Genomic DNA, 27,841 nt, shown 5'->3' with positions numbered 1-27,841 from the left:
AGTATTTTATTGTATTTTTTAAAATTTATTAAGTTAGTAATATTCTTGTTTATTTAACAGGCTGAATATTCAGAGCTAGTTGAAACATTGCTATCAACTCAACAAGACCCAGTAATTTACCAGCGGTTAGCAGATGCCTTCAACAAGCTTACTGCAAGCAGCACTCCTCCTACACTGGACCGTAAGCAGAAGATGGCCTTCTTAAAGAGTTTAGAAGAATTTATGGCAAATGTTGGTGGACTTCTCTGTGTAAAATAAGCAACAAAACTCTATGCCTAATTTAGACCCTTTCTGCAAAATGCACTGAGAAATGCTGGATGCTGACTAAATCTTGTACCTGTCTCTGGGTTCTTTGCAGCCATCTCAGATTCTAGAGAGCCTGGAAGTTCGAACATAACACAACGGAATAGGAGAGGTCAACTTTGAATCAGCTTCTGCTATTACATGTTAGCTGCAATCTGTCATACTTGTATGTGGGAGAGAATGAACAGAAAATTTGAATTTAATTTTTTTCCATATATGTGCAAACAGATATGGGCACAATGAAAAATAAATTTAGTGCCTTCCCCCCCGCACTGGTTTAAGATATGAGTGGCCAGATAAGCATACAGATTTCTACCCAAAATCATGTTAGAGTGTGATGCAGATACATACAAAGCTCTAAACAGTTTAGCTGATTTTAAGCTTTATTTTTCTTCTCTGAAAGTTTGAGTTTGTGTTCCAATGGGGAAGAAAAACCAAATGGTATTTTAACTTGTGTTTAGTTCTGGTTTTCTACATCAACCTGGCATTGCAGATTCAATGCAATGCAGGTTTTTACTTTATGTTCTGCTGCCTAAAGTTCAGAAGAAAAAAGGTGTATATTTTTGTTTCCCTAAAATGAACTTTAGGAACTGTAGCCATTTCATTGCCTTAATTTAAAAGGAAAAAAAAAAAAGCTCATATACTTTAGGTAAGAAATTTAAGGCAAGATTTGACTCTGCAGAGTTGGTTTAGGATGTTGGCATTAAGCTGCTGTGTACCTGTTGCAGCCCTTCATGTTGACGTGTCATTTTGGAATGAGTGTCTAATGCAAGGTTCATGTGTAGTTTTACTTTCAGTACCTGCTTTGATTCATACCTGGATTGCATGCAACTGCAATGTGTTTCTACACTGAACTGTTTGCTTAAGCAATAACAACTCAAAAGGTGTAAATTACTGGCAAACTTTTAAAAGTTGGGGCATTAGCTAAAACAATTATGCTAGAACAGGGGCGTCAAACCCTTTTACTGTTCTGACTCCAGTTGAGAGTCAGAAAGGTAATTGGGATGTGCAGTGCTGTGGAGGAATTTTGGGTTTGCTGAATCAAGCTCCACTTCTGCAGAGCCCTCCCAGCTGCTCCGCTCTTGCTCAGTTTTTTATATCAGCACTTTAGCTATTATGACAGCAGAATATAGTGCCCTGAGTATAGCGGACAAACAAGGCAGAGCAGCACACGAATACAAAAGCAAGACTTGCTTTGTCTTCAGTCGTGAGCCAGAGAAAACTGAAGTGAACACAAATGCTGCATGTCTAGTAAAATTGATTTTTGTGGAAATACATGGAGGCAGAAGTGAGCCCTTTTGTTTAAGGCCACTGCTAGATTATGCTGTTGAATATTTCCCATGTGTTTTGAAAATCTATATAAAATCTACAGTATACACCGTTACATGGCTACGTACAGCATCATGTTTGCAACTCTGTGCCGTTCTTCAGCTATTCATCTCAAAATGAGTCACTATGGGCAGAATCTTACACAATTGTGTAATACTGTGCTATAAGTGACCTAAGGCTTTTTTATTTTTTTTGTTAAATCCATACCTGTCTCAAGCATGGATCCACAAGGCCAAAAATGCTATCTCTTCATTATACTTTTCTCTTAATTTATGTGGAAACTGGGCTAGGACAGATTTAAATGTTAAAAAGTGACCGTGAAACGTGTTAGATAATGTACCTTCCCAGCTAGTATTTTATTTCTAAGATAATTTGCATAGTATTTTAGAACAGGGGTATTGCTCTCAGTTTTTTTCCTTGGAACTGCAACACTTTTCTTTAAAAGATTCCTTGGCTGTGCACTTGCACAGAGATAATGATCCTGATCTCTCTGTTTTTAAACTATTCTGATGGCTGATTTTTTTTTTTTTAATTGTCTGGGGTTTGCTATGCTTTTGAAACTGCTGCTGGAGTTTCTCTGAGTTTGTACATTGGATAGGGGCAGCACTTCTGAAACCTCATTTCTTCAGATGAAGGGCATTAAAGCCTGGGAACATAAGCAGCAGTCGGAGCTGCCAGTTTGTCATTATGTGCTAGATGTCAAAAATCTAGGCCAAAGTCTTGAAAGCAATCATAGCAAATACCTTCAGGTTTTTTGGATCTGACTGAATAACTGATATTTTCAGTCATAATTTCTTTTATAACTAGCTCTGTCACTATCATTTTTTTTAATCTTAAAGCTGGCTCACTATTTAAAAATATTTATTAACTTTAAAAATTTGAAATCCTCTTGCATGTTGTGATTGATGAGTGGGAGCACAAACTGGGTATTCAGGACAAAGTAATGTGTGTACCTATTACTTTTATAATCAGGCCCATTGTGTTGTAACAAGCAGAGACACACAGCATCTTTGGCTCTCAAGACTTGCTGAAGTATGAACACTTACTTTCAAAGACTAGTTTTGAAAGTTGCTTAAAACTTTGCCCTTCATTTAAAATGAATATTATTTGTTAAAGGGAAACTGTCCTAGTAAAGGGGTTTTTTGTAATTTTCCTGCTTGATGTTATGCTAGACAACATTCTTCCCTTCTTGTTTCTTAATTTTTCTCCCATTCTCATATATTGAACAGGCTTTTTTCCATGCCATTTTGTTTCTTTTAGAGCAAATGCTTAGAGACATCCGTGAAATTGTTGCAAAAGGTTCTGGCAATAAGTTTCATTAATTTGTACTCCTGCTGGCTAGGTGGCTGCTTCTACCTAAACTATTTGGCCTCTATATCCCTTTAAAAAAAAAAAAAAATCTTTCAGTGATCTTCTACACATCCAGTTGCTGTAAATCTAGATGCAAAAGCTTATTCAATCCATAGGAAAGAATCACAGACCATTTTTAGTGAACATTAAGAGTTGACTCCTCATATGTGTCCTGAAATGTTCATGACATCATTGCATTGATCTTTCCATTCACTGTGCAAAGTGAATAATGGCTCTAAAAAAGCACCTGTTTATTGATGGGGAGAAAAAGGCAACTCAGACTGAATTATAAATGCTGCATGATATAATTGTCACAAATATATTTCTCTAGACTTCTTTTGCTGAAGCAGATTATTGCTTCAGTGTTTTCTGAGACTAGAAATCAAGTAGCTTCTTTCCCATTTTGCCAGCTCCTTCCCCATTGTAGCAGCTGGTTCTAATGCTGGCATAATTTTCTGTTGTTCAGCCTATAATTTTTGATGGTGGTCATGAAATTCAAAACCTTCTTGGAAGCACAGATACACATGGATGGGGAGAAGTTGCCTACTTCCACTTTCACGTGCATTTCTGCCTTAATTATCTTCACTGAATTACTGCCAGAATCTGCTAGTTATTGCCCAGAGGTTTGTGTTTCACTGTTTAGTGATAAAGGGCTCACCGTTTTCCTCAGGAACGAGAAATTTGTTTTTTCAGCATGTCCAAATCCTGCTAGTTGAAAGAGAGGGGTTGCAATCAGTCATCTCTTTGACAGTGCATAGCACTCATTCAAGCCCCAGTGTTTACTTGGGTAAATCCCTTTATAGCTAAGCCATGTAGTTCTAGAAAATAAGCTTGCTCAGAGCAGTCAATTGTCCATTTAAAGTCTAATTCTTTAAAAAGGTAAAGCAAATTCTAATCTGTGATCTGTAAAACTATTCAAAAATATAAATTGCAGCATTTCTCTTGTAAAACACTTCAAGTAATTTCAGTTTGGGTTAAATACTAACATAAGAATGGGTGTTTTTTTATAGAAGTAGCTTGATGAATATAAGCGCAAGAGTAGGAGCCAGGCTCTAATTTTGTATCAGTTTTTCCACTGGATCCTCTGTGGCCATTGGCAAGTTGCTAGAACTGTGTTGTTACAATAGCAGTTATACCTACCTACCTCACAGGGATGTTGTGAGGATCAGCTTATGCCTATAAAATGCATTGAAGATCTGAGATGCTATGTAAATATTAAATATTCTAATTTTAGTTTTGTGAGGTGTAAGTTTTACCGTAATGAAAACAGAAGATTTTCATAATTATAAAGCCCAGTAGAGGCAGCAGTGGTACAGTATTCCCCAAGACTGGTCTACTGCGGTACAGTAATCCTTGGTGTAAATTGTAGTTATTTCAATTACAGACAATTGAAATGGTGGCTTCTTAAACAAGATTCCCCACCAGTGTGCCTCGGTTCTGGTCTAAATGGTGAGAGGACAGTTGCTAGTTATTCAGGCTTTGGTGCCTCTACTTGTGACAAGGGCCACTTATGGTGGTAGGGAGTTTGGTTTGGGGTTTTTTATACTTTTCTGCAAGGAGTAAACACCACTTACTTCTCCCGTATCTGCTTTAGTCACTCAGTATAACCAAAGCCTAAGGATATCAATAAAGAGCCACCTCACCCCCCCGTAAATTTGCTTTTAATATGAGCAGATTATGCCCTTTTTGCAGTAAATGAAATTAATGCTTTCCAGCACTGATCATGAAGCAAATCATGAAGTGTGATTTGCTCTAGAGCCTTAAGCTCTCGGCTGTCTTAAAAAACCCTTTTTTCAACATGAGATTTCTTGGGGCCCTAGCAACTGAGAAATAAGATATCCTTGGATTTCCCTGCTCAGTAAATTAGAGTAGATTCTGCTTTTCTATTTCTTCCTTTTCCCTATCCTGCTTTTCCTGTCTTTTTAAGCCATTCTTGTAAAAGATTTGGAAGACCCTTCCAACCTCAAGGGAAACATACTACCCATGTAATTTTTTCCAATCTATTGCAGCTTGATACTTGAAATGGATAAAAACCTTTCTAATAGCATTCCCCAGCACATTTCAGGCTCACATTGAACCATTCTAGAGTTTATAATTAGGAAAAAAAGGTTATCCTCTTTTATGTGTTCCCTTTGTGCAAAATAAGGAACCTCCATGCAGTGAACATGCAGCTTTAAGGCAATAAATGCTAATACTGCTGTTGGTCAAGTGTGTAAATATTTTAAATGTATAATTCAGTACCATGTTGAGTTTATATATGAAAAATGCAGGGATTGAAGTGCTAGTTGATTTCAAGTATTGTTTTATCTGTACAGTTGAAGAAATGAAGTTGCATAGAACTATTTCACAATTTGTTGCAATAAGACTTGGGAAATGGTTGTGTGATCAAGCCTTATCACAACTGAATTTTCAATTTTGAAATGAACACTTTCTGTATTTTTAAGATCCATAAGCAGGAGGAGGATAAAATTGTTTTCCACTAAAGACTTATTTTGTTTTGGCCATGTGTGATTTGTGTGTATTCTTGTTTAATATTTTTCTAAAATATCACCTGTGTTGAATCCCTGAAATAGCATTTGTTATACCTCCTTACGGTAGAAACAAAAACAGCAATGTTACGAAACCTCAGGCTACACATTGTGCTCTTTGGCTACAGTGAATGTGCAGTCATTCAGTTAAAGTTGATTGAGTAACTTTATATTAGCACTTAAGGCATGAGTTTGTCCATCAACAGGAAAAAAGAATTATTAGGTTGGGACCAGAGTATCTTCCACTGGACTAGAATTACCAGAAGTGGCTGTGAATATATAATCAAATCAATTTTTTCCCCCATCCTCAAAAAAAAAAAAAAGTTTAATGGTGACATTTTAGGTTCCTATTCTTGGAAGGAATACTAATTTCTGGGTCTTGAAATTTTTTTTGTAGACTTAATCTAAACAGCTTCTTATGCTATCTGGCATGGAAATGTTCTCCAGGCTTGTAATCTGTTCCCACGTAAGCGACATCCAACAACATGTCACTTCATGTATATCAGAAAAGTTCAGTTAAAGGCAGCAGTTTCTAATGTGCTATAATACAATTACATTTGGATAAACTACAGCTATTTTCTATTGCTCCCCTCTTATTTTCATGCACTCACATCTTTGGGAAAATAAAAAAAGAATAAAAAAAAGCTTCACAAATCATCAAAGTTAAAACTACACAACAACTATGGTGGTCACAACTTGCTATGCATCTTGGCTGTATGTATCACTAGAATTCTACTGGTTTCAGAAGTAAAATTATTGCAATTATATATTTATATTGGCCTGGTTTAGTTCAGTGAGCGTTTTGGTGAACGACAAACATTTAAGGTAATTTTCAACACATCCCTGAAAGCAGCTGGCAAGATTAACAGCAACAGCGTATCCAAGAGCCTTCATATAGAAAATGGAACTATTCTGCTTTACCTTAAATATGAGGTCTGGAATAAACTTGAATGATTTGGCAACAAAGCCTTTATTCACACTTGTTTGTGTAAGTGTATGCAGAACCCATGGATCTTTGCTTTTATGAAACTTAAACTTGCTTCAGTCCCGAGTGGTGGAGTTGGTGGTGTTTTTTTTTTTTTCTTTGTTGATTTGCCATGTATTACAAGCAGGAAAGTAGGAAAGCCCAACCTTGCCAAGTGGAATTTGTCTGGCATGTCAGCCACGGAGGAGGTCATACATGAACTGGAAGAGGCGAGAAGGAGGAGAAGAAAGTAAGAAGTTTGCAACTTTATGTGCAGAAAAAAAAAAAAAAAGAAATTGAGCTAATGCACATGAAGAAATCATAATACAGGTGTTATCCCATAACTTGGTAACCTGTGTCATTCTGACAAGGATTAGTACAAGCCTGCCATTTCATCAACACATTTTCTGGGGAAAAGATAAAGTGCTATTTGGGAATTGCATGTTGGTGTGAGTTTTGTTATTTAAATAATAAAATCTTCTTTATTTTGGGAAACATTCCAAACAAATCTATGTCTCTGAAGAGAACACTGAAGTTACCCACTGTGACTGATACATAATTCATTACCAATTTTTCTCCTCTCTATATTTGAATCTCATGGAACAATTATTTTCACCTTAACATCTATCAGATGTTATCAGAGTTGATTTTTCTGACACTGTGGTATATTCAAACCACTTCCAGTCTCTGGTGTTTACTGAATAGAAGTCATCACTAGACTTCAACACAAGTATTGATTTGAAAGCCTCATTTGTAACTTGGTTTAATACGTCTTCAGGACATTTACTTTTAATTTAGGACTGCACTGATACTTCTAATAGTCTTTTGTTCATTCAAATGATTGTTGTAACTCAGAAAAAAACCAAACAAAACCAAACCCCACCACCACAGGTGGAGTCTTTAGGAAGATTCCCTGATGTCCTCACGCAGATCAACACCGCTTTGGGGAAGGCTTAACATTCTTCTGCCACTTTAAGAAGAGACTGTTCTTCTGAAGTACTTTTTGCCTGCTTTTAGGCTGTTATGCACTTTCATGATTTCTTAACAAGCTACTGTTAAAAATGTACTGTAACGTGGATTTTGATAAGCGCACATGTATTTAAACAATTCACTCAGCCTCAGGAAAGCTGGAAAAATCACATACCTGTTTTGTATCTTGGTTAAAATGCTTGTTATGTACATCCCTTAAGATGGCCAGATAATGTCTAGATCCTGTAACTATTTAAGACATGAGTATAGTCTGTAAAAGGACAGTGCCATTTTACTCTAGGGACTGAGAAAATGGTGTCCATATCTTCTTAGTGGTATATATAGTCTGAATTGGAGTTTCAAAAGTAAAAAACAATGATAAACCCCATTTACTGTTCAGGAAAAAGACAAAAAAAAAAAAACCAACCAAAACACCAAAAAACACCAAACTTGTTTGCTTTCTTTCACTAGCTTATTTCTATTTTCTTCTTTCTCCTTAAAAAGTGTGAAATAAGTGCAGAGGTGTGTGTAGGAAAGACTGTAAAATCTGCTGCTGTACATAACGTTTGCTACTTGACTGCATTTTCTGTTTCACTTTAATTTAACTGTTTTTGCTAAATATATTTTATATATTTTCCTTCCTGCTTCTTGTGATGGCAGAGTGATTACATCTTTGGGTGGAAAAAGCAAAAAAAAAAACTGTGAGAAAGCTCTGGCCAGAAAACTTTATGAAGTTTGCATGTTAGCATGGATATCTGGGCATTTTTTGAGAGAACAGGGGCAATATGGCACAGGAAAATCAATGGGGATATTAAAATGCATGAAGGTAATACTGGTAATTCTGGTTTAGGGTTATTTTTTTTGTTGTTGTTGTGTTTTGTTGTTGTTTCATTTTTTTAATTACTTCTAAAATAAAAAACTTTTAAAACAGCAATACCACTAGATGGTATTGACTAATAGTCACTTAAGAAGAGCATTTTTTCAATCTGAAGTCTGTAGCCCTCATTGTGGTCACTGAATCACTTCCAAGGGATCCACAAAGCCTGGCCAAATACAAAGAAGTTGTTGTGATCATGTATCACTGTAATGTTTCTAAGAAGATTTGCATCTCCAACAGAGAGTTGGGAGTCCATAAGCTGTTTGAGGTTGAAAACTTGCTACTGTACTTGAATGCAGGGTGACTGCAAGCTTGTAAAAGGCTGATGCTCTGTCCTACTGCGTGACCCAAGGTCTCGGGAAGCTGTGGTGCACCTGGCCCACGGGGCTCTAACACACATTTAACCAGCATCTGTAGAAGAACAGCTCGCTATTAAAAGAAAAAGTACAGTAAAGCCTCTCTTAGAAGGAGGTTGCAGGTTGCTCTGCAAGTAGAGTTATTTCCACTTCTATTGTTTTCTGTCTTCAGAAGTAGGATTATGTTGACTTTTAACAAGAAGCAATCCTTGTATGGTTGTAAAGCATCATGTGCTTGGCTGCTTTCCAAATGAAAGGTGCAGTTAGTTTGCCAGCCCTAACAATGTTGAGATTTTGGGGGGAAAGCAAGCTGTTAAATTTTTTACATGTAGTGGCAACAGCAGAGGTTTTACAATTGGGATTTAACAATTTGTTTTCATATTAGTTAAGGTTATACTTTTTCATATGGCAATGGTTTGTGCTTCAGCAAGAGGACTCAAATAGGCTTTTCATTACACTAGACTATAAAATAATTTAAAAACCTCAAAACAGAAAAGCCTTATGAGTAATAAGATGCTATTACTTACCAGGATAGAACTGTGTTTTTAAAAACTCGGTTTCATGCTCTGTTCCTGATCTGGTCCAACACAGAGTACTAGCAAATGTGTTAGTAAAGTAGCAGTGGTCTATATCATTGGGTTCAAGTCTCGGAGATGTTGGTGTCACTGTGTGACATGGGTCTGTTGGTGAAAGAACAGATAGCTTAACTAGAAGCACCTTTCTACAAACAAAACAAACCCAAAACAAAAAACCTAAGTATTAAGACATTTCTTGCAGGGAACACTAAAGGTGTTCCCATATTTGTAGTTAATTTGTCCTCACATCCTAAAGAAGTTGTACTGCAAGATGTAACCTGTTTTCCTTCCTACAGGGTCACTCCAGCTCCTCCTGAGCTTTCCTTCTAGAACCATGCTGTAATGTGGATTTAAGCAAAGTCTTGAGCTGTGTGTTTGCTGCCAAGTAGGATCTGGTATCAAAACCTAGGTAATATCACCCTGCCCATCCCCCCAGGCCTACGCACAGCCATGTGTCATTAGATGATCTGTGCAACCCTCCTGGTGAGGAGGAATTGTTCATCATGGGGTGACTGTTGCTTCGGAAAATATGGACTGAGAGTATTCGTCTACCCAGTCTCTTCTGTCCTTTCATTACCAGCCCTGTGCGGAACACTTTTCACATAAAATGCTTTACAAACATGTATGAAATAAGAAAATTAATCAAGTACCACTTTTTTGTAGAATCTAAACCAGATTTCGTACTGTACTCACTAATGCAGGTGTCGGATAACTGTCACTTTGCAGCAATGCAAGGAAAAGGGGTTTTTGGTTTGTTTTGAATTGCAGCAGTGGTGCTAGCATCAATGAATATGGGTGCACTCCATGTAGGACAGCCTTCTGTGCTAGGATGAAGACCTTTATTAACAAGACCTTGCAAAGAAGCCAGAGGAGGTAATGCACTGAATGCTAGATCCAGGCTACTGGGAATTCATTTAAAACCTAAGGAAAGGCCCACAGTTCTCTGCTGTCCTGCAAAACTTTCTAAATGGGAGAGTCAGGTGAAAAGTATACGCATCTGAAGGAAAAAGCAGCCTACCCCTGTGACCTGCTCTAGCAAGAAAGTTTAGGTTTCTGCTGCCTACATAAGCTGTGCTGCAACACTATTTAATCAGGATTTAGTGGTTTTGTCTTCTAAATTTGCTAATTTTACAGTAACCGAAGGAAATAATTCTGTTCTGCCCAGGTGCTGAGCCTGGCACTTTCCATTCAGACACAATGAGGTCTTGCAGCAAACAGATATTCTCAACAGGTTGTACATAGAGCTGCAGTTTCATACTCATTGCTGATAGGAACATCTAGCGCTGGAGACTGAGGAGTCTGCTGTTGTGTTCATTACAAATGATCTCATAAGCCACCTTCTGTGAGTTGGTTTATAAGAAAGTCACTGAACAAATGAAAGACAATGTAATGAAAATTGGTTTTATAAATTATCAGAGTAAGATCAGATTTTAGAAAGAAGGAATGAAAAAAAAAACCCAAACACAGCTGTGAGGAAGTCCTTACGTTTTTGTTTTGGGGTAATATGAGATGACAAGAAGTAGCAGACGAGTGCATTGTCCTTGCTCAAGGTGAGGAACACGGAGTTTGCCCACAGGGAAAGATGTGGTGAATTAACTGAAACAAGGAACGAACTGACAACTTCGTATCTTTTGAAACTCTAAGAAGTGGCTCAACTTCTATCTGTATGCAAGAAAAGGAGCTTGTTCAAACTTGAAAATGTTCAATGCAAACAGAAAGACTGGAGAGCCAGATCAGGAAAATCAGCGTGGAGAGCCAGGCTGCTATTGAAGGCAAAAGCTTGTGGCTTTTGAACACCTGCCATCTAACGCGAGATATATCTGTGACTTCTAAGTCTACATTATTACGGTGACTGGCTACACCTGAGGTGTTTCCTGTCTATCACTAATGTACCTGTGGAAATCGCTGCTTCAGACAGGTGTTCCCCGGCCTGACCCGCAGAGCTGCTGGCAGGACGGACCCGCCCAGAGCCGCGCGGAGGAACCCGCGGCCGCGCTGAGGCAGCTCCGGCGGTGCCTCCCTGCAGAGGCCCGTGTTTTCACGAAGCTCCCTGTGAAGCTGGAAAGCTCTCTGCAGATCGCTGTCAAGCCGCCAGGCCCGCTCAGTGCTGGAGGGCGCAGCGAAGCGGCAGCTCCCGGCCGGCCGACCCGCGTCCCGCCAGCCCCCTCAGGCGGCTGCGCCCCGGGCCAGGCGCCTCCAGGCCTGGTCCGACGAAACGCCGGCGCAGGCGGACACTCGCCAGCGAGGGCGACGGGGCGACCGTTCCCCAGCCCGGCTCACAGACACAGGTACCGCTCAGCGCGGGCACCCCGTCAGTACGTGGGGGAGGGAGGAGGAGCAGCGCCTGGTCCCGCCCCGCCCGCGGCCGTTCCAGCCAATGGGAGAGCAGCTGCTGGTGCAACCGCTCCGTCCGAAGTCCCCGGCAGGGGGCGCGCGCCCCTTGGCTGGCACAGCTGCGCGCGGCGCGGGGGCGGGGGAGGGGAGGCCCGCGTGCGCGGAGGGATCTGGCGGCCGGTGAGTGGAGCGAGAAAGCGGGTTCGCTCTGGCGTTGAGATCTTGTAACGCCGCGTGTCCGTCCGCCCGGCTTTCCTCCCGTGAGGGCCGGGGCGCGGGGCCGCTCTGTTCCGGCCGGGGACCCCGCAGCGGAGATGCGCGCGGGTGGCGTTTGCGGCCCTGGGGCCCCTTCTGTCAGCGGCTCGGCCTTTGGCGTCCCGGGCCTTGGGGCAGGGGCAGGGGGTGGTGGCGCTGCCGCCTCGGAAGGGGCTGCTGAGGCGGGGCCGGGAGGGTGACCCCGCAGCGCTGGGGCGGCGCGGAGCAGAACCTCACACCGGCCGGTACTTCCCGGTCCCCCCGTTGGAGCGCGGCCCGGGGTGTCCGGTGCGGAGCGCGGTGTGCAGGCTGGGCCCGGCCCCGGCGGGAGGGGTTGCGCACAGTGCGCGCTCGGAGCGATTGAACACAAGGGGGAACAGGAAAAAAGGCCTTCTTGTTCAGAAACTGCCAGTGTTCAGCTGTTACCTTGCAGGAGGGTAACGGCGGCTCTGAGCCCAGCCTACTCCCTCTCTGTGTACTTACTGAAAAATACGAGAATTCGGTTCGAAAGATCACACTTTTCTTCTCCTTCAAGTAGACACGTGGTCTCCAGACTTTATTTTTTGTAATCCAAAGCAGTTCATACGTATTTAGTAAGCTGAGAGTTTTTCTTCCACAAGTATTTTTGTGTCTCTTCGAAGCTCTATGAGGTTTTGTCACTGATGGGGATTCTGTAGCTCAGCAACACCTTGTGTCAAGAACCAGCTCCTTTTGGGCTTTTTTCAAACCAGTTTCTTGCAGCGCGCACTTGTTGCCTTCTAGTTGTTGCTTTGGAAAACAGCAGCAGATCTCTGCCTGTGCTGTCCATGCCACTCCTCATTACAGGCTCTGTTATACCTCTTCACAGTTACTTCCTCCTGCTCATTCCCCTACAAAAGCTATTATTCTCATCTTTGGATGTCTTACTACCCTTCTTGAACCTTTTCTAGTTTCATAGCAATAGGACAAGGGGGCATGGGCTTAAACTCTGCCAGGGGAAATTTAGGCTGGATGTTAGAAAGAAATTCTTTACAGAGAGAGTGGTCAGGCATTGGAATGGCCTACCCAGGGAGGTGGTGGACTCAGTGTCCCTGGAGGTTTTTAAACTGAGATTGGACGTGGCACTTAGTGCCATGATCTAGTAAATGGACTGGAGTTGGACCAAGGGTTGGACTTGGTGATCTCTGAGGTCTTTTCCAACCCAGTCGATTCTGTGATTCAGTATTTTCTCTGCTTTTTGTTGAGATGATGGGACCAGAACTCCTGTTTAGGTTTGTTCTGTACGTGCTGGTATCTTGCATCTCTTTGGCAGATCTTTTTAAAATTCCCTGTCAATTCTATTTAATCATGTTCTCATCAGACTTTGGGACTATGATATATGATTCTTCAAAAACATCCTATTGGTGTTTGGTGGTAGCCAGAAAAACACGTCAAATGTAGAATTTTCTAGGAAAATAAATAGACTGTAACAGAAAAAAACCACACACAATGACAGCATAAATCAGTATAAGTGTGTGATCACCCCTATCTTAGGTGTTGTGTACAGTTCTAGTCTCCTTATCTCGAAAAAAGGGCATATTAGAAGCATGTAACAAGGATGAACAAATGTATAGAGAGACTTTTGTCAGCCAGTCAGTGGAGTGGATGAAGACCTTTCAGCCTGGAAAAAAAGCCACCTTGGGGAGTGAGGGAAGGGGGGTGACGTACAGGTGTCTGGGAAGTGATGTTTGGAAAGAACAAATTTCCTTGTCTTCTGACACATGAAGTATTTGCATCACGTGAGGCTAAGTTCACAGCAAGTAGGTATTTGTAAAATTTCTTAGTAGCTGACATTATGGATTACAAAACTTCATGTGAATTTAAGTGATACTGGACAAGTGTCTCTAAGAGAACTGCATTCATAGAATAAATCACTTCAGCTGCAGAAATAGCTCCCTTAGCAGAAAAAGGTTAAAGTTGGGAAGAGTATAGAGTGGGCAGGTATCACATATACTTGCTTTATCTCACTCCTCTGAGACAGCTGCTTTTGGTCACCTTCAAGATAGAAGAATGACCAGTGTCAACCCTTGGTCTGAACTAGTTCACAGCTTCCTCTTGAACCATGTGCTGTGGCGGTCAACAAAAAGTTCTCCAGGCTTAATCCTGAAATGGAGCTGTTTCCAGATCTGTGGCAGGTGAGCTGCTTCTGGCCCACAAACCCTGCCCTGTCCCCCCTCCACTGCTCCACAAAACCATTAGTACATAAGAAAAGGGCTTCATGTGCGTGTGCAGATTTGTCAGTTCTGCTTTTCTGACATTCCCTAGCTTGGCCATCCTGTTTTGTGGCACCTGGGCCCCAAAAACTTGAACCTTTGAGTTTTTGCAGTTGAGTGCAGGGGAACAAACTGGCTGCCTGTGCCTGATGATGACCTCTCAGATGTTCGAGAAGTTTTGATTTGTATTAGAAGACTCTTAAGAGACAGATGTAGGTATGGCATAGCATTTCTCTCTTTCTTCTGGCTAGGCCACACAAGCTAGCAGGAGGATTTTTTTTGCCTAAATTATTTTAGACTTACGCATTTTATATGCTTTGTCTTGTCAGTCATTCCTGGGAAAGTGCATTTGATGATACTCCCAGTATCCTGTCAGATCATTGACAATCAACTCTTTGTGGCATTTAAAGACCTGAAAAATTGTTTCTAGTAGGAGAGATCGTTTTTCTGTCTGGACTTTTATTGTGGTTGGGACAGACCCCTACAGCACCTGTGTGTGGGTGTTAGTTTGACCACCCCTCTGATGGCTGTTTAGGGATGGGGGATTTGGCTCCCTGTTCAATTAAGGAGCAGGAGCTTGAGCAGAACACCATACCTGCTGGTTTTAAGGTAGTAGGGCATGTGTCCAGCCTTTTCATAACTTTTCAGTCCCTCCAGTCAGGTGGTTGCAGCCCCTTCCAGGTGATTTTCATTATGGTGGCACAACATTGTCCAGCTTTTCTTGATACGTGTTGCAAACACCATATGTGATGAGCTGTTTGTCTCAGATACTGACTGGGAAAGATACAGACAACTATATTTAACTCCATTTCATGCTATCTGTCTTTAGATCCAAGTTATGATAGAATAAAATATTTTCTGAAATTGCAGCTGCGCTTCTTGTATTCTTGGAGAAAGATCTAAGGGGTTAACATCATCCTCTTCCTTCCCCTCTCATGGTGATGAACAGGGTGGCCATCCTGTTGTACTCCTATTCTGTAGCCTTTCAGTTGTTTTCCCTTTCCCCCTCCAGCTAATGGACATCTGTTATTAATACAATGAGATTACATCTTTAGGGTACCATAAAAGAATGAGTGTTGGAAACTGGCAGAGCAGCAACATGTCCTCCTGCTCGTACACTTGCAGATGGTGTTTTCTAAGTGCTGTGGGCACTGGGAAGCCTGACTTACAGAGATGAGTTAGGCTTCTCTTTGGCAGAGACATGGTAGCCAGTTACTCTACTGCAAAGTATTGGTAAAAGCTCTGAAGAAGCTGTTGCGTGCTTTACAATGAGAGTATTTTTGAGGTGGCTTTGTAAATATGGGTCCCACCTGCCTGTCTTACCCCACAGGAGTGGAGCTTCCTCCCAAGTAGTGCTGTGGGTCTAGAAGGATCTGACCTCTGGAGCAAACTATGTGTTCTGTCTTTATGGGGTGAGCAATGATGCAGGGGCACACAGGCACTTGCCTCAGCTGACCTGGTGACTGCAGGTTTGCAGACTTCTCTGGATAGGGGCACACAGTTACATTTGGACATAGAAGCTGCACCCTATCTCTAAGAGTACTGGTTTCCAGATTATCATAACTGCATAATTATGGATGGACCAAATGTACTGGGGGACAGAAAGACTGTAGGAATTTTTGAGTTAATTTTTCCATAATGTTCCTTCTAACTTGTTGTTTGTTCTCCGTTTTAGGACTCAGTTATATGTTCATACAAGACACATGGAAACTACTTATAAATTGATATTCTTGTGTAGACAAGGCCCCAGGGTCTCTTGTGCTACTATTTTCACTTGATATTGTCTCTTTTTTGTTTTCTTTGGACTACAGAGCTTTCACTCTATAGTGATGAAATTTACCTGAACAGTTCATCAGCTAATGATTAAGCCTGACAGTGTTCAAGAAGAGATTGGACAATGCCCTCAGACACATGGTGTGAACTGGGGGGTTGTCATGTGCAGGGACAGGAGTTGGACTCGATGATCCTTGTGGGTCCCTTCCAACTCAGGACGTTCTGTGATTCTGTAAAGCAACTGAGCTGTGAACAGGGAAGAAGACTAAGGATTCTGCAGGCACCTCTTCATCCTGCCTGTTGCACTGTGTGGGCTGTAGGCCATATGATGTAGTTGGAGTCACCTTGCTTTGCCTGTTCTGTGGGGAGATTTGGCACGTTAGAGGTCAGTAGGTATTGCCATTTTACCCTATGAAAACAACCCTGTGTGTTTATGTTCCACTGTATCTGTGGGACCTCACCCCTTTTTTTGTCCTGCTTTCCTTTAGATGAACATTGACTTCACCACGAGTCCTGTTTTTCCAAACTCTGTTTAAGTGTCCTGAGGTATTCTTGGAGATCTGAGGTCTTTATTGTTTTGCTTTTTAATTAGGTGCAAATGCACTTCAGCTAAGACTTAATAGTAAAGACTTACCATGTTGCTAGTTTGAAAACTTGTATTCCTATTAGTGCAAGGAACTACTGTAGGCGATATAGTTGTATCAGCGCTGTATGTGTTCTGAGCACTCTGAATCCCAGAGCATTCCTAAAATGCAGCCCCGTCCCCCCAGGTGGCTCCCGTGGAGAGTCTGCATGGAGACCGAGAGGTGACAGCTCCTGGGGGACCCCAGGCCTGGGCCACGCACGGGTGGGCCAGCTGGTGCCTCAGGGCCCTGCGGATTAGTAAGAGTTTCAAGGCACCACAGGTTCCTTTGCTTCCTCCCACCCTGGCCAAAAACTTTCAGGGTTGGTTCTGGACTTAAAAGCGGTGAACTTTGTGGAAGGGGTATAGAGGGGCTTTCAAACGGTAGAACTTTCTGCTCCCTTGAAGCCAAAGGAATTTTAAAGTCTTGTTCACACAAACTCACTTTAAGTTTTCTGATTCAGTTTTTTGCGCATGAAAATGTCTTCTTGATATTTACCTAAGTCAGTATATGTAGACAATAGATGTGTGTTCAGAAAAATATCTTGGATTTTGAAGGTGTTCTTAATAGATGTACATAATATTTCTACCATATGTTCAGCGTTACTTCTCCTTGCAACCTGACAGTTAATTGCTGCTTGGTTCCTAAAGCTTCAATTTACAAACCGAAAGGAAGACTCTAAAAAAAATCAACTAAAATTGTATTTATAGGAAAAATATGTCTGTGGCTGTATTTTTATTTACTGAAATAATGGGTGATTGCTTAATCAGCAGTTTAATCTGTGAGGGTTTCATTTCATGGGTATGGATTTAGTCCTTGCAAATGCCTATATGGGCTCACTGAACACAGAGTCGAAATTTCAACTTTTGACTTAAGAACTAAAAGTTTGCATCTGTTTCAGTTTGTGTCAAAACATAGATGTATCCTTGCTTAGGGGATGATAGCAAACCAGATTACTACATGTATGATGCACTTTATAAAAAAAAAAGTTGTGAGATGAGGAATGATTTTAAAGTGCTAACATCTGTCCTAATGAAAAAAGTTCTTGGATAGGGCCTAAGATGGATTGTAGCATTTCATGTTGTTAGAGGATTGTTGCTACAAACGGAATGATCTGTGTGAACTTGCAGTTGTTCTCATAGTGTATGTTTTAAATATATAATTTAATAATATAAATAACCTTAAAGCATTTAAGTTTTATTCAACAAAAAGCTAGGGACAAAATTAGCTGTTTGGTTTTTACAGGTAGCTTCACTCCAGGATTCAGTGAGGCTGATGAACAGATGGGTCTTCAGGCTCTGAAGGATTCCCCGGTCGTAATGTAGGGAATGGGGAGTAGAAAAACCATGAGCAGCTGTACCTGAAATTATAGTGAACTTTGGAAGTTGCACGCAGCTCAGATGGCACGTGGCTCTGCCGGTGACTGCTGCACAGAGGCCAGCGTGTGCCCGTTTCCAGGTTCTGTTAAAGTCGCTGCTCGTGTACTAGTGCTTAGATCAGACACGGAGAAAATGGGTTTCTTGAGAGAACAATCTTTTTGCAGTTTTCTCCAGTACTTGTGACACTCTGGGTTCCTGGTTCTGTCCCGCATCCCAGAAGGTGGCACTGTCTCTTCTGGGACGGACACACACGCTTCAGCTTCCCCCGGGGCAGATGCTGCTGCGGTGAGCAGGTCCAGGGACCCCTGCAGCATCACCCACTTCCAGAGTTTTCTGAAGACGACTGTGCTTTTCCATTAGTACAGACCGTGTCTTTTTGATATGAGAGTTATATTCATGCCCTTATGCACAAAATATACAGATTTTTGGTCAAGTAGTGTTATCTTAGAAAAACATCTTGACCTTCTTGCCTGGTTTTGTTTGTAGGTTTCTGGCATTGAGTCTTTTTATGGAGTGGAAGTTAAAGCCAGATGATGCTAATCCTAGACTAGTTCACTTCATTCTGAGTCAGAATTGTGTGACTTTTGAACATGGGAAGGAATGACCAGTAGCTGTCATTATTTCTAGGAGGGAATGGAAAAATTTCTATAGGATTTACCAAATCCACCAAAGTGGTGTGTGTTTGTTGGTTTTGGTTTTGTATGTGTGTGTTTTGTTTGATTGATTGATTGTGGTGTTTTGCTTTTGTTTTCTGCAAGGTGATAGAAAAAAGGTGTATGGATTTGTGAAATCAAGAACAGTAACAACTGCCAGCTTCCCTGTAGGAGTACAAACCAAATCTCTGTTGCATAGAAAGCGATCAGTGTTGCTGCTGTTCCTGAATTCTCTCTGGAGATGTGTTATTTCCAATCTGCCTCTCACTGGTTTAAGAGCTCCTAAATAGAGGGAATATGTTTTCTCTTCTAAGGAGGTTTTCCTACAGACTAATTCTGCAGTGTTGGTGGGGGTTGCTTTACCTCAGCAGAGTATGTCATTATTAAAAGTGTTCACTGTTGAAAAGGGTTAATTTTTTTCCCCTCTGGTTGACATCTAGAAAAATGGATGATGATGATGATGATGACATTCCCCAGCTTTCATCCCATGCCTTGGCTGCCCTCCAGGAGTTCTATTTGGAACAGCAGCAGAGAGAGGGCATGAAGACCTCCCAAGGGTTTAATCAATATTCCATTGGCTCAATAGAGGAAGACTGGGTAAGAAACTATAAACTTCAGTGAATGAAGCGTTGTCAGTTGTTACTGACTTTTGTGGATGGATAATGAAATGAAATTAAAAAGGGGAACATTCAAGATGTTCCTAGAGTAGTAACATCAAACTATTCATGGACAATAATACTGTAGGGATATTTGCTTTAATATTAAATCTGGGTATAGTTATCTGTTCTACATGTGTGGGGGGTACAAACTGAAATTACATGGAGAGGGAATTAAGCTGCCAACAGAAGCATCTGTCCCTTCTGGAAATTGGAACTCCAGCCTGGCACGTGAAGGTAGTAAAGATTCTTCCCTGAGTTTGAGACAAATACAGTGCAACAAGATCAAGTGATCTTTCCTTTCATATCATATTTCTTTCTGTGTTTTATTTCTTTGGTTTTATGGATGGCTGCTTTGATGCTTTTTTCCTTCTGACAGACTGATCTTTTATTTGACTGTTTACTCTTCCTTTTTCTAATCTCTTCTGATTTAGTATTTTCACCCTTTATTTCCTTTTGTACCATCACTTTTCAAGTTCCTTTTTCCTCTTCTGCTAAAGTAACCCAATTTCAAAGCACTTACATATTCTGCATCTGCACAGTGGGTTTGAACTGACTTCATTTGTGATTTTGTATTACTTGGTTTTCTTGCTACTGCAGTAAACGCTTTGGAAATACACCGTGTAACCTACCTGCTGCGTGATGATGCTGGGTTGCAAAAGTAAAAAGACGGTCAAGAGTATAGTCAGCTTTGTAGCTTTAGAGTTTGTGAACAGAGAAGTTGCTGTGGAATTTGGTTTTCTTTAACTATGACTCACCACACCTCACTGTATGTAGCACAGTCAGAAGATTTGATATTGTTTTCAAAATAATTGTGCGTTGTCTTTCCCAGCAACTGAGCCAGTTTTGGTACAGCGATGACACTGCCTCGTGCCTGGCTAAGGAAGCAGTTGTGGCAGCTGGAAAAGGTGGCAGGTAGGTTTTAATAATTAAGTTGTAGATTTAACATCTTTTCTGTAAATATTTCATTTCTACTATGTAGACAGAGCATGCAGTTTAATTCGTTACTCGTTACACTTTGTTCCATTGAGATATTGCAGAAACATTTTGCTGTTATTTAATATTCATACTGATCTTACCATTTAGCATTTCATTTAATGTTGTAGGCTCTGTCTTGTAAAAGTTTACTATGAACCTTTTTATTTTTTGAGGAACACAAATAGCTCCAGAGCATATTAAAGATTTGTAATTTTTTTATCTGTTTTCATACAAAGTTTCTGTAGAACAGATGGAAAATCTTGGTTTTCTGCCTATTTCTGTAAGAAGTAATGTTTAATTTTAAGTTTTCAAGTATATTTCCTTGCTGTTCTGACACAAGATTTTCTTTGTAGTTAAGCTTAAGGCCTTCATGCAGCATGGAGGTTGAATAGGTAATGGCTTTAATACTTAAAATTCTGTTATTAAGCTAGTTTTTTGTTAGAATGGAGGAAGAATAGTTTACATTTTTGGGACTGATGTTTAAAATGTTTTCCTAAAGCAGCCCAGACAACTGCTGTAGGCTTTATTCTTGTTGTTGTTTGCCTTTTAAGTTAATATTCTAAGTTGTTATCTCTTTTTCAGGATAGCATGTATTAGTGCACCAAGTGTGTACCAGAAACTGAAAGAACAGGATGGTAAAGATTTTTCGGTGTGTATACTGGAGTATGACAGAAGGTTTTCTGTATATGGAGAAGAATTTATCTTCTATGACTACAACCACCCTTTGAATTTACCTGAAAATCTCCTGCCACACAGTTTTGACATTGTAATAGCAGATCCCCCCTATCTGTCTGAGGAATGTCTTCAAAAAACTGCAGAGACCATCAAGTACTTAACAAAAGGAAAGATTCTGCTTTGCACAGGTATAGTTAATAAAAATATTAGGTCACCATTAAACATCTTTTTCTCTCTCTCAAAAAACAAACCTACTCAAGTGAGAAAAATACTAGCTCAGTAACACTAATTTATCATTAATTCAAGGGGGATATGTATCCTAAGCTTTTTATTGGAATACTGTAGTTCCACCTTTATTTTGAACTGAAGGCATGTGTTTCTTAATAGTTGAAGTCAAAACTCTTCAGATGTGGCATTATGAATGTTACAAAAATATTGAAGAAGATCATCCTGCAAAGTTCCAGAAACATTTTTTCCTGTAAAAGAGCCACTCTCTATTATTGCAGTCATTGGAAACGATGTGACAGACATAGGTGCAACTTATTGTTAATGTCTTGTTGAATAACCTTAAGAATTTTTCTGAGTAAAGCGGGATGATTTTACCTAAGTCTTGAAAACAAAAACAAAAAAAGATAACTTTTCTCTTTTTCATATTGCCTGTCCTTACTGGTAAACACAGAAATTGTAGTGTGAATGAATGGATGAGGGAATTCTGCCACTGTGATCCAAGTTAGGAAATCTTAGGCACTGAAATGCAGCAGGAAGAATTAAAAACCAGTGATACGAGCAGTGAAACTGGAAAATTACCAACTGTACTTGGAGGTCCTTCTTCATGAAGATGCACTTGCTGGTTTAAGAAGCGATGATTATCTGCCTTAGTTATGGTGTTCCTTAAACTGTAATCTTATTGCAAGATAACCAAAGACATCCAGGAAACTTTTGCAAATAAACAGTTGGCAAAACCCCTCTCTACCTACCATTCAAGGGAATCCAAGCATGCACGCAAAATAAACTGAAATTAAAATAATATATGGCTATAGAAAGTCTACTTCGTTTAATTACACATGGCAGTCATTCTCAAGGATGGTTCTGAGAGCTTTTCTTCCCTAAAATGGATAGGTGGTCCTTCAGTTTACCAAGTTTGAGAAATACTGCTCAAAGAAGTGATTTCTCAAGTGTGTAGCTGTAAGTGTCGCACTGTGGTTTATTTAAGTGGAAGAGTATATGTAGTTTGTTTGCATTTCCCATGGCTCCTCCCTACCATGTCATTTCTTTGGCGTGTAGCAAGAAGACTGAGTGCAAGTGTTTTCTCTAAGAGGGGCACTGATCTTACCCAAAACTTCTCGGACATTCTTTTTCTTGGGGCATCTTCAGTTCTTTCAGATTTATTTTAATTTCCCAATAGATTCAGTTGTTAAAGGCTGACAGCGTAGCTGCTTTAAGCCTTGCTTCCTTAAAAAAAAGCAGGCTCTACATACATGTGTTTGGGAGGAGCTACTAAAAAAGCCCCAACATTGTGTTACTGTTTTTCTTATTGAATACTAATTACTTTTGCTGCAGGTGCAATCATGGAGGAACAGGCAGCAAAGCATCTTGGTGTGAAGATATGCAAGTTTATTCCAAAACACTCGCGAAATTTAGCCAATGAATTTCGATGTTACGTGAACTATGCTTCTGGACTGGACTGATTCTCCTTAGAAGATCTACAGCTTTTTCAGTCAAGCTCTTTTCTGTTTTTTTATCAGTGACTTCATATTTCTCAGTGCTGAAATACTCAGCTCCAAGTACCTTTTCCTGGGCTAGCTTTGATCAACATGGTGCAATAGCCTCTCCCTTTTAAATGCCTAATCATTTGCAATTACTGTGGTTTGTATCTTACCTATTGGGTAAATGGGGACCAAACAATGCAGGTGCTGGATAATGGGAAATCTCTGTTAGAGTTTCATTCTAGCTGGTAGTTTTTACCATTCAGGGACTCTTCAGTGACCTCTCTGAAGTGATTTTAGCTGATTGACTTATAACAACACATAGGTGCTTCCTTCACAGACATGAGAATCGTCATTGCGTCAGAAGTGATGACTTGGTAGCTATGGGATGGTTGTCAAGAGCATGAATAGTGGTCTCCTTTCAATCTTGTGAGATGTTTGTTCTGAACATGTCATGTGTTTTCAGCAGAGTGCTGTTTTTATTAAAGGTAACCAGAAAATAGGTCTCCTTCTGGGGAGGCCTCTCCAGTTGCTTTTAATCAGAATCAGAACTACCTACCAGTTGCCAAGTAAGATAAGACCCACTGTTGTTGCCAGACTGGTGATTTTAAAAACTTGTGGTTATTATTTCACCTTTTCTCTAAAATCTTGTTACAAACCCAGACTTTCTTTTTGTAAAAGATGAGATCTGTTTTGTCGTTGGTTACCACCATATAAACTTGTGTATGTATGTATGCCATACTAGAGAAAAAGTAATGTAAGTTGTTACATCTCTTTGCACAAGTATGGTGCATTTATTTTGCAATGTTTATTTGTTAGAGCAACAATAAGTCACGAGCTTTTAAAACTCCACACAGCTAGGCTCTTCTATTTACTAATTAAGCTAATCTCCAGAGGTGGTATAAACCCGATGTTTCCTTGAAAGAAGCACAATAAGGATTTCCCCATTAGAGAGAACTTTACCTTCATGCAAATCCTATACATTAATGAGGCCAAATCACCTGAAATACAAAGTAATTACTGAATGAAAATGCAACACATCAGCCAGCCCTTGCCTTAGTGCTTCAGACTGGTCATGGGTTCTCCCTTTGAGAGGAAAGGGACCTGGGGGTCCTGGTGGACAACAGGATGACCATGAGCCGGCACTGTGCCCTTGTGGCCAGGAAGGCCAATGGCATCCTCGGGTGTATTACAAGGGGGGTGGTCAGTAGATCGAGAGAGGTCCTCCTTCCCCTCTACTCTGCCCTGGTGAGACCCCATCCGGAATATTGTGTCCAGTTCTGGGCCCCTCAGTTCCAGAAGGACAGGGAACTGCTGGAGAGAGTCCAGCGTAGGACAACAAAGATGATTAAGGGAGTGGAGCATCTCCCTTATGAAGAAAGGCTGAGGGAGCTGGGTCTCTTTAGTTTGGAGGAGACTGAGGGGTGACCTTATTAATGTTTATAAATATATAAAGGGTGAGTGCCATGAGAATGGACCCAGGCTCTTCTCAGTGGCAAACAGTGATAGGACAAGGAGTAATGGGATCAAGCTGGAACACAAGAGGTTCCACTTAAATTTGAGAAAAAACTTCTCAGTGAGGATGACAGAGCACTGGAACAGGCTGCCCAGGGAGGTTGTGGAGTCTCCTTCCCTGAAGACATTCAAAGCCCGCCTGGACATGTTCCTGTGCGACCTCACCTAGGCGTTCCTGCTCCGGCAGGGGGATTGGACTGGATGATCTTTTGAGGTCCCTTCCAGTCCCAAACATACTGTGATACTGTGATACTCTTGGTTATGAGATACTTGTGTGGTAATGTGACTCATACATGTTGGTCCCTTAAATCTTGATTCATAATGGATCTGATTAAATATAGTGCCTGCTCTTCAACAGATTTCAGTATCAAGCTAAAGCTGACTTACAGGTATGTCCATTTTGTGATTACAAGAACAGTCCTTTTTTCCAATTGCCCAGTTTTATCCTTACCTCCTGTTCCACCGACAGCAGCAGAGCAGTAGAACAGAACTGTCTTAGAAATAATTTAATTTTACAAGGCCACTGAGACATAACATGATGTACTGATAAACTCCTACCGTTTCTAATAGACAAATGTTAAATTTTATATACCAGGCTTGGGCTATATTTCAATCAATTTCAATCAAAACAGATGATATGTTAGAAAAACTTTTGCTTTGGGATAGTAGAGATTTTTGTTACTGGGAATTTTTAAAGCTGGTTTTGACTAACCTTTGGCTACACTACTAATGTATTTTTGGGTGAAAGCTGGTTCATAAATTCCATGGCACTAATCAGTTAGCTATAAGTACTATACAAAACACTTGTATTTATATGCCATATTTATATATTGGGATTTTGTGAAAGGGTAGCAGAAATGCTGTGTCTGCATAAATTTATTTTGCAGTGAGGATAAACCTAATCAAGCTCGTGAGACAAGGCTTTTAATGAGGTAGAGATAATACTCATGTTTATGTGCATTTCTGCTGTTTTGATGCACATTTTGCCATCTGGTAAACACATGAGCTGGAATAATGCAGATGGACTATAATCCTCTCTCAGTGCACAGAGATCGTGCTTCCTGAGCTGGACACGATGCTGTCTCAGAAATACGCATCCAAGCCACTGTTGCTCTCTTCCCCACTTTCCCAGAGATGTGTTCACTTCCTAAGGCTTTTTACCTGCCTCACATTTTGTATCTGCTGCTTTCTCCTCTGTCTCCCCCCATATCGTGTTCCTGAGTTTCGTGGTACCAGTTTTCCCTTTTGCACACCGTGGTTTCTATAAGAGCAGTAACAGGTATTGTGAGAACAAGCACAGCACAGGGGAAGAGCTCATGGGGAAGCCGAGGCTCTCCCGACAGCCTCTATAAGCCAGCGGCTGGTTCAGTTTTGCCTTTCAAACCAGAAGCCATCACTGCTGCAGAGCCCAATAAAGCCAGAATCCCCCTGAAAATGGGTGCCCCCAGGTGACACACAGCTGGGGTTGGCTGTGTTCCCAGAGGCTACACCATTACTTTCACATGGTCAGTTTCAAAATAAAGCAAACCAGAATGTTAGATGCACAGGTATCATACTTCACAGTTGTAAACTGCTTTATGTTTGTTACCTTAATGTCTTGCACACCAAGCACATGGAAACAATGAAGTAACTCCTGAAACTTTATTTTTAGCTACATGGAGGCTTCAAGTGGGATGGGTATGATTGCCAGAAGGGATGATATTCATGCCCCTGCCACCCACCTAAACTAAAACATGCTGTTCAAATACAAGCTTCACCTATGTTGCTGCTTTGCTACAAATTCCTTCAGATGTCTGCTTGTTTTTGCTTGAATGTGTGCAGTTGGGCTCTCTATGTCAGAAGTCAAAGAAAACTTTGCGAACTTCATCAGAGACCTTTCTTAAAAAAAAAAAATTAAAGTACACCATTTGTACTAAGAAATCCAGTTCACCAAGAAAATAACTGCTACTTTTTGCATGTAGGTCAGACAGCTTTGAAAAGGGGCACTGTGAAGATGCTCAGTTACGAAAATGAGGGTAAATTTTTGTAGATGCACTCAACAGAGCAGCCTGTTGTCCACTGGCTTCACTCTTAAAAGCCTGGGGAGCACAGGCAGCTGCCCAAGCAGAGCCTGACTAGTGGCATTCACAGCCTTCATTAATGATAGGAGAGAAACTATTTTTGTCATACTTATTTCTGAGGAAGGAGCTGTGTTTCTGAGAAAGCTGGGAGTCACCAAAATTTGTAGTGAATTTGTACTTTGTGCCATTGCAGTAGCTTGAAGAAATATTATGTGACAGCATTTTTTTTTTTCTGTAATAGGATTATGAAAAAACCCTCAGTGTCAAGTAGCGATTGGCTTTAATTGTGGGTGTGTCATGGATTAACTTTCTATTGAACAGACCATGGTGAAGTGTTACCAGCATGTTGCTTTTCCAGAGGCATTTCAGACTGCAGAGGTGTGTACGCTACAGCCTCTTGGCTGCAGTGACAGGTGCTGTGCAGCAGCAGGACACCGCAGTGCCTGCTCGCACTATGAATGGGACACTTGGCAGAGGAAACCTGGGCTCTTGTGCACAGCCTGATGGCTGTAGGTGGAAGGGAATATACCACAGCTGTCAGCATCTCCTCCCCCAGGATGAGAAATCAAACATTTCTAGAAATGCTGTTGCATGAAGTCCCAGGTACTGCTGCCGTTAAAATCTAATCTGCACTTTTCATTAAAAATGGTGTTGCTCTCAGCTCAATGTTGCACAATTGGCCCCTTGCTCTACCAACACAACTGCCCTCACCCCTCTGCCCGCACCCCTCTGCACCGGAGCAAGAGGGGAGCAAGAGGGACCATCTCTGGCAGTTGTGTTTGTCGCTCCCGCGGCGTCGGCGCAGCCCCCGTGCTGGGCAGCGAGGTGGGAAGCTGGGCAGCAGGATTTGGGTTGCACAAGCCCCTCACCAGCTGGTGTCAGTGGTGCTGCTGCTCTGGGTCTGCTCATGTTCTGCAGCCTCCATAGATGAGAGTGCAGCAAAAAACAGTGGCAGCTCATGCCACTACTCAGCAAAACACGTTGGATTTATTAGATCTCCCTCATGTGCCCTAGTCCAGGTAGTTATGGCGGTTCCCTAATCCCAGCAAGATTAATGGGCATTTATAGTTTCAGAGCACGTAAGAGCCTTTTTCCTTTGCTGCTCTCATGTTCCTCCATGCGAGTTCATGTTTAGTCATGGCTGCAGACCTGCACCTTCATGTAATGACTGGCTAGTAAATGAAAACTAGTATCTCAGTCTCTTCTCAATCTTCCTGCATGATGTGAATTTTCCAACCTATCTTAAGTGATACTACAGAGAAGAAAATAATCTCTTTACCAGGATATTTTTCTGTGTTTTGTGGCTTCTAATGTATTCCAGGGACAACCTCATTGAAGGAAAAGATTTTCCTGGCACAACAAAAATTTTCTCAAATCAGCTGCAGCTGCCAGATAGCTTCAGCTTTGAATTGTTTGCATTTATTGGGCCTGGACTTGGTTCAAGGAGGCATTTCATGTCTGCCTTGTGTCAACAGTTTGTGAGCCTTGAAGCAACTCCAATGAACCCCCCCTCCCCTCATGCAAATGAAAGGCAAGGCTGCAGCAGCTGCAACCAGAAAGTTAGAAGCTGGAAAATGTCACACCACAGTTGAAGTGAAACTGATATAAATCCATGATGTAATGACCTCTTAAAAAAATCCAAACAAATGCAAACTAGATTTAATACTCAACCTCTTCCACATGAGTAATGTGGAGAGGATATTTTGAAGGTTAACAAATGTTTGTGTAGCTAATAGTTCTTGATGTTAAGCA

At 41.1% G+C, this 27,841-nt stretch overlaps 2 protein-coding genes and 1 long non-coding RNA gene across 5 annotated transcripts in view; 2 read left to right on the top strand and 1 right to left on the bottom strand.

The window, feature by feature from the left end:
* The window catches only part of XPO4 (exportin 4), an 84,073-nt gene extending 77,334 nt beyond the window's left edge, over positions 1 to 6,739 (top strand). For both annotated transcript variants that reach the window (XM_071804100.1, XM_065831000.2), the window contains one exon: positions 61 to 6,739. In XM_071804100.1, the coding sequence (XP_071660201.1) occupies positions 61 to 258 (198 nt within the window). In that variant the 3' untranslated portion in view covers positions 259 to 6,739. The remainder of the gene's footprint in view (positions 1 to 60) is intronic.
* On the bottom strand, positions 6,462 to 11,531 carry LOC136098014 (uncharacterized). Its single transcript, XR_010650892.2, has 3 exons — positions 11,145 to 11,531; positions 9,204 to 9,356; positions 6,462 to 6,695 (listed from the first exon to the last, which is right to left on the bottom strand). It is a non-coding gene; the product is annotated as an uncharacterized lncRNA (long non-coding RNA).
* Positions 11,532 to 11,682: 151 nt separating this feature from the next.
* Positions 11,683 to 24,384, top strand: EEF1AKMT1 (EEF1A lysine methyltransferase 1). Of its 2 annotated transcripts, none has more exons than XM_065831029.2 (5): positions 11,683 to 11,765; positions 18,940 to 19,096; positions 19,988 to 20,070; positions 20,716 to 20,996; positions 22,369 to 24,384. In XM_065831029.2, exons 2-5 carry the CDS (start codon positions 18,944 to 18,946, stop codon positions 22,494 to 22,496), a joined length of 645 nt encoding a protein of 214 aa, XP_065687101.1. In that variant the 5' UTR covers positions 11,683 to 11,765; positions 18,940 to 18,943; the 3' UTR covers positions 22,497 to 24,384. The 2 variants fall into 2 exon arrangements, with proteins under 2 accessions (XP_065687101.1, XP_071660205.1); XM_071804104.1 differs by lacking the exon at positions 11,683 to 11,765 and adding an exon at positions 15,999 to 16,229.
* Positions 24,385 to 27,841: the final 3,457 nt, after the last annotated feature.

This window comes from Patagioenas fasciata, chromosome 1 (genome assembly GCF_037038585.1).
Source record: "Patagioenas fasciata isolate bPatFas1 chromosome 1, bPatFas1.hap1, whole genome shotgun sequence".
Classification (NCBI taxonomy): domain Eukaryota; kingdom Metazoa; phylum Chordata; class Aves; order Columbiformes; family Columbidae; genus Patagioenas; species Patagioenas fasciata.
This window is presented reverse-complemented; position numbering and strand designations above follow the sequence as displayed.

Excerpts from the sequence above, each read along its gene's own strand:
- EEF1AKMT1 (XM_065831029.2), top strand. The coding sequence starts at position 18,944 with ATGGATGATGATGATGATGATGACATTCCCCAGCTTTCATCCCATGCC. Across the intron at positions 19,097-19,987 it reads GCTCAATAGAGGAAGACTGG|CAACTGAGCCAGTTTTGGTA; the intron begins GTAAGAAACTAT and ends TGTCTTTCCCAG. Across the intron at positions 20,071-20,715 it reads GCAGCTGGAAAAGGTGGCAG|GATAGCATGTATTAGTGCAC; the intron begins GTAGGTTTTAAT and ends TCTCTTTTTCAG.